The 6,754-nt window shown below is 38.4% G+C and overlaps 1 protein-coding gene across 1 annotated transcript in view; it reads right to left on the bottom strand.

Moving 5' to 3' along the window:
• Positions 1 to 516: 516 nt before the first annotated feature.
• FRRS1L (ferric-chelate reductase 1-like) overlaps positions 517 to 6,754 on the bottom strand; it is a 157,526-nt gene continuing 151,288 nt past the window's right edge. The window contains exons 16-19 of the mRNA XM_009996537.1: positions 5,691 to 5,775; positions 5,029 to 5,167; positions 1,562 to 1,808; positions 517 to 1,090 (exon numbers count right to left, since the gene is read on the bottom strand). Coding sequence (XP_009994839.1) covers positions 918 to 1,090; positions 1,562 to 1,808; positions 5,029 to 5,167; positions 5,691 to 5,775 — 644 coding nt within the window. The 3' untranslated portion in view covers positions 517 to 917. The remainder of the gene's footprint in view (positions 1,091 to 1,561; positions 1,809 to 5,028; positions 5,168 to 5,690; positions 5,776 to 6,754) is intronic.

Raw genomic sequence — 6,754 nt, 5'->3', positions numbered from 1 at the left:
ACCAGCTGTCCATATTAATCTTTAACAAGAACAGGATACACAGGCATACAACACAGAAAAACAGATTACTTCGTACTACTACACAACTGCTTAAAAACATATTTACTTGTCAGTAATATTACTGTTTTTTCTTCACAGAAAGAGAAAATTGATTCAATCTACTGGGAGGATGTCCTATGGCTTGTTGGGAACTTTTATATTCTTTATGTTTTACATGTGTTTTTCCTATGTATTCTCCCTGTAGTCTCCCTTCCCCTTGCTTAAATAACTTTCTCTCATAAAAGTAGTCATTACTTTCAAGAAGGCTGTTGAAACATTATTGTTATAAAGACATTCATCACTTCTTTTCCATTGAAAAAACCCAACATGTTAATGCTTGATTATGCAAGTTTAGTTTTGGAAAGTACCAGAGCAAGTAAACAGTGATAAATATTAAAAAATCTGAGAAAACTGTCCAACACTGAAGAGCAGGTTTTATACTGCTGTGTTGGTATCCTGATCTTCAGTTCAGAAACTGTTTTTCCAAATCTGCTTTTTGGGAGCAATTTGGAAGGCAATTTTGTTATTTGATAAGATGTCCATCACTAAATTTGACTAAACACTCATACAGACACCCCTCCCATACAAACACACACACACGCTTATTTTACAAAAGTCTCCTTTAAGCAAGTAGTCACAACACAGAAAATATGCTCCCGTGTGTTCACTGAAATTCCTAAATGATTTGTCACCAACCACACTTTGACTCAAAGGAGATGGTTATTTGATTCTTCTGAGAAGCTATGTTCAAAAGCAGCTAGATGATGATGGTGGTGTGATATAAATTCATTATATATATGAGAAAAATGCATTGTCCATCTGTACAGCAGTCCATCCTGAGAAACTTCCACTGACAGATTCTTGCTATTTTCCATCAGTCATGGGGTCCCCATCAATAAATAGAAGGTCAGTGCAACAATGAGGAGCAAGCAGAATGGAGAAGAGAAGGTCTGATAGGCAGCTGATGGCATGAAAATATCTTCATACTTGTAAATACTGACAACACGCTCTGATACGGGTGGTGAGTCTATATCATGACGAGTTATAGAACCTTTAATAATAGGTAAGGGCAGAAATAAATAGCATCAGATGCATTTTTTTTCTGTAACTCTACCAAAGAAACAGGTAGAAAGCCAAGTAATTTTCACATCTCCAGAAGCATGCCATATTACACTGTCAGCGAGTAGGGTCATTTCTCTGCTTTCTGAAATTAAACTTCTGAATAAAATAAATTAAATTCAAGTAAACAACAAACATCCTTCAAAGGAATTTGGAACTTCTTGTTATAAATTATCCTTACCTAAATTTATCTTTGGGGAGTGGGGATAATATCTACATAGTGAAGAAAACATGACAGGTAGGGCTATTATTTATTTTTTCTTCCTGTTAATCTGTTTTAAACCTCCCACTGCCAGAATTTTAGTTAATTTTAAAAAAGGTGGTCCAGTAAGAATATTGCAGTTGAAAGACAGGGCTCAGTTTTGGCACCCAAGTTCTGTCAGAAGCATGGAAATCAACTTACCCTGAATTGCTGGACCCCAAGCAAACAGATAGTACCAACTCAAGTGCAGATCTACGATGGTTTCTTCTCGGGGAACATACACAGGACGCTTGAATCGACACGTTACACGATTGTTTTCAAAAACCCCTTCTTCATCTCTAGCAGGATTTCTCTGGATTTCTTTAGCCCACTGGCCGACATTATAGAAGTGCTGTATCCGGACTCTTCCATTATCATCATGAACACAAGCCATGACATCATCTCCTCCCTACATGGTAAAAACACATTGGTAGAAAGAAAACAAAAGTGCCACAAATAATCTCCTCATTTATGTATATAATTTTAATTATCAAAAATTAATCAAGACCTGGGGTGCTCATTCCTTCTTTCTAAGTTACATATACCCAACTATTTGTTCTCCTAATCATGTGTCTTCAGTCAGATTACATAGCACAAAGTGGATAGTAATACTTACTTATGCTTACTGTCTCCAAATTCTCTGCTGGATCTTTTTAAGAGCTATTTTACCTAACATATATATTTGTAAGATGATATCACCCTGTCATCACATAATTAATTGATCAGTGGAAGGCTGTTTTCTGCTGTAATTTGTGAAGTTCTGGGATTCTGCTTCATAAAAACTGATGGTCTTGAATCCTTGATGAGTGCAAAATCCACTGCATAGGATCATGGACAGAAACCCATGGTAAAATTTGGTAAAACACAGGAGATAAATCTAAAAAATCTGGCCAGACAATAGCATAAATTCCAGTCTGGTTGTTTGGTTTTTTTCCTAATCTCTTCTCATATTCACTTAAGGGACCATTACTTCTTGTATCTCTTAAGAGAAAATAAAAACTTTTTTTAGGCAGTTACTGAAAACAGAACAATATGAGATACGAGAAAAGAGTAATCAAGATGTGCTTCTCCATGTAATATAAACATCCACCAAGCACTACAATCAAGCCAAAGAAACATCAGACAGAACAAAGTGTGAGACAACTGCTTGTAGAGGTCATTCATAGAAATATTAAACCAGTTGCTAGAAGAGTTACACAAGGTCACTGCCAAAGTGGTACTGCATCAGTCAGGGATTAACATTAATTTTAGGAGTACTATCTCATAAAAGTCTCAGCATCTTAAACATTAAAACACTGTGCAAGCTGGATGAGTGGCATTTTTCTTGAACACCAGTGCCACAGGTATTCGTGCCACATTAAACACAGGTCTTGCTTCTCTAGTATGAGTCTTCCTGGTATGTCATGCTGGTGATAAACACAATGCTTGCTAGTGTGATCATCTCTGAGCACTTTGTTATAGTGAAAGGAGAGAAAAAAAGGTGCAGTTCAGGTCTCCGGGAATACTGCTACATGGATTTGTAAAAGATGTGCTGAAAGTGATGGGAAAAGGGGACAACTAGGTAAAATGCATGACTGAACCTTGGCGCTGCTGCAGGCAACCTTTCCAGCTTCTGTCTTGAGCCTGTCTTTGCTCTGTGTAACTTACTTTCCAAGTTTAATTTTATATAAATCTGTCATTCTTTTAAGTACAGAGGCAAAAATGAAGCTGTTTTCACATAGAAAAAAAAATTAAAAGGAAGGAAAAAAGCATTCTTAATCTCAGTTAATAGAATGACATTACAAAATCCTGCCAAGGCACAAAAGACTGCAAGTGGAAAAGCAAAATGTTATTCCAGACAAAGAAATAGGTCACAGGACTTCGAAAAAAACCCTATTGAGGACACAAAATAAGGGTATTCCAGACAAAGAAATAGGTCACAGGACTTCAAAAAAAACCTATTGAGGACACAAAATAAGGGTTTTTTCCTTAATTTCTGTAGCTATCCAGGCCACACCATTTTGATTAGTGTATCCTTGGCATAGCCCGCTTCTCACAGCCAAGCTGTTTTGTTCCAGAGCCATTTTACCATTACAGCCTCTGTATCCCAGGACACAAAAACATCCTGGAAGTTATGACGGAGTATGAAGTCAGCAGGGGAACAAGAGACAAATGGTAGCTGGTTTAGCCCAGCTGATTGGTAGGCATTAGTTTGCATACACAGCAAATCTTGAAGTAGAACTTTTTACTTTGTGCTTGCTTTATTCTTACTGTAAGTTGAGACCTACCATGCTGTTTGGTGTATCTGGGCTGAAATGTAAGGGGTGATCTCCAAAGGGCTGATGAGGTACAGGTGGTGGGACCCTGGGACCTACTGCAGGTATATCAAGAGTTACAAATCTCTGACAGCTTGGGGCCAAATACTTAAAGGTGCTGAGCTGCTTTGAAAATCCTGTTGAGTACTTGCATTGCCAGGCACCTAAACTTGTCCCAGAATTTGGCTGAAGAACTGTTCCTCATAACATTAAACACGAACAGTTTCTTATGAACTGTTCTTTATGACACAAAAGACTGCCAGGTTTATTTGGTTTATTTACAGTGTCATATTAAAACATACATAGCAATGAATGAAAAACACCACTTGCCCTCACATTTCCTTTCTATTTCTTATTTTGAGTTCAATAACAAAGGTGTCAAGTCAGTGTGAGCCTTGCCACTGACTTTAGTGGGTCCCAGCCTAGGATTCTAAATTCTGTATTTTTTTTCAGACTATTGCTTACAACTATACAAGAAACACTTCTGTCCTCTGACTTGTGTTTTATGACATAGGCTGGGTATATTTTTAAATACTCAGGAGTGCTTCTGTACATGAACACCTAAATTATGAACTGCATTTTAATCCTAAACATTTTACTACAGGTCACAGACAAAACACGTTTGCATTAGTTGTGTATGGCTCATGTTTTTTAAAGTCCATAGAGTGTATGCTCTTCTTTTGCTCATAGACATACAATTAAAAATGAAGCTTTTGAATGGAACAGTAAATACAGGGATGAGCACAAAATAAAATTTTTAAAAAAATAAATCCAGGGGAGCTAAAAGGAATCTCAACAACATTACTTTCTAGAGTTTCAATTACCAGTAGTCATTTTGCCACTCATTTGTGGCTCCTCTGGAACAAATACAGAGGAGTGAAAAACCAACAAATATTTCCAAAGTTTAGTGGTGAAATCTATATTTGTATCACTGAAAGTCAGCTGATTTAATGAAGAATAAAATTAGGTGCTACTTAGTTTCTGATGTGCCTTTTGTCCAAGTACCACTCACTAACGCAGGACAGGACATTTCCATGTGAATTGGCTGACTCCCAAGGGCTTTTCTAACAGAAAGGCAAAAAGCTAATAACATTCAGACATTGAGAGCTGAACTGAAATACTGTTGTAATTCTCAGTGAAGAAGGAAAAGGAGATGTTAGGAAGGATGAGGTCGTTTCCTGGGTAGGCCCAGCTTCTGCCCCCTGGCTTGGTGACCAAATTGTGCTCTGTTTTCAGTTTCTCCTTATATGCTCTGACAGATTAAATATGAACCACTTCTATCCTAGCATGTAAAAGTGTGCGTGCTGCCAACATGAAGAGCTGTACGTGTCTTACCATTTTCTTGTCTGAGGAAAATCCCACTGCCACCCAGCCATCAGTATCAGCACTCAACTCAAACTCGACATCGGCGCCTATTCTGCGGTAACTCAGGAAGTAGTCACAGGTCTCCGCATTACATCCAGGCTTACCATACCTAAATGGAATTGGAAATAAATGTCACTTTTCCTTGAAATTTCCTGCTGTGGAACTTTATTACATTTCTGTAAGAAAAATACTAAAATAATGCATTTTGGTATAATGGCAGTGAAGCATGTTATATTATGCCATGCACAAAGTAACATTAAACACATACAAAGTGTTTGCAATTATTACTCATTTAGTGTAAGAACCTATAGTATTTGAACAGTACAACAAGCAATTAATTACACACAGTATTCCTCTGATGATCTTGCTAGCCCTGGTTGTGTAAGAGCTTCATGAAAATGCAAGAAACATGAAATAAATCCTATGATGTATAACTACGACGTGTAACTATGATGTATAACCCTAAGTAATCTAGTTTCCTCAAAAAAAAAATAAATTATACATAGCTATAAAGTATGTTCTTAAATAATGAACATTTATTAACATGAATATGGAACATTTTCCAAAGTCCCTAAAGCAATTGGACAGCATTTGCAAATGTAAGAGTATCTGTGCTCTTATCTCAGACTGACCTGAAGCATCCCTTGGTTTTTCCACAGTCATCCACTTTGATTTTTGCAAATGGATCCACAGGAGGAGCAGTAGGAAAAGGGTAACCTGTTTAATGAGAAAAATCATTACTAAATAAAACAGAAGGAATAAAAAGCAGTAATGCTAAAGGGTTCCACTAGCATTTACTTTGTCTGCTGATAACTGAGCTGTTCAGATGTCACATGCACAGTCCCTTGTTCAGATGCTCCTGCATCCAGGTACCAAAGCAACACTAATAACTGAAACAAAAATTTTTTCCAAGTCTCCTCCATTTGCCAAGAAGGGAGAAGGATGCTGGAGCACGGGTTTGCTACAATGAGGACAGAAGTTAACTTAAGGGAGCAGGAACATGAAATAAAGCAGTCAGGTAGTAATTAGGGATCGCGCCTCAGCTATCTCTTTGTGCACCCTCAGTGGCCTCAGGAAATCCGCTAAGGGAACTAAATCTGATTCCTTAGCTGTGAATGGCAGCATGAAGTATAAATGCAGGGCACCAGACTCGGAGGAATGGATACTGAAAGGACCTCGTAATACATCCTCTGTTAAGAAGTGCGTAGAATTGAGGGGCAAGAGAGAATCAAAACGGGGAACTGCCTGCAGTGATGACCTGCAATCACAGGTGGAAGAACACCTAGAAGAGCTAGACATGAACATAGGTATTTTAACAGGACGTTCTTCTATTTAGCCAATTGAAAAATGAAGTGCTAATTGTGAAACTAGAAAGTCCTCTGCAAAAAAACCCAAACGTTTAACCTACACAAATTCAGGCACTTGAGAGCCCTGATTCACTTTCCTTGATTTCTGACAGTGCCAGTGGAGAAAGTCTGCTGTAAGCTACAGCCTTCAGCCAGGGGCCTCGGTACATTATCCAGCACAAACACAAAGCTGGAAGAAATGCACTGCAGCCTGTAGCAGCGCATCACCACAGCACCGGCGGTGGGACATCCCATCTCCTCTCCTTCCTTTTCGTCACAGGCACCGAACCACGGGTTGGCACTGCAGCCGGGCCGCAAAACTGGAGTTTTCACATCCTGCCGCCGGTCAC

Source organism: Chaetura pelagica, unplaced genomic scaffold (assembly GCF_000747805.2).
Source record: "Chaetura pelagica isolate M959 unplaced genomic scaffold, ChaPel_1.0 scaffold82, whole genome shotgun sequence".
NCBI lineage: Eukaryota > Metazoa > Chordata > Aves > Apodiformes > Apodidae > Chaetura > Chaetura pelagica.
Note: the sequence above shows the minus strand (reverse complement) of the source record. Positions and strands in the feature narration are given on the sequence as shown.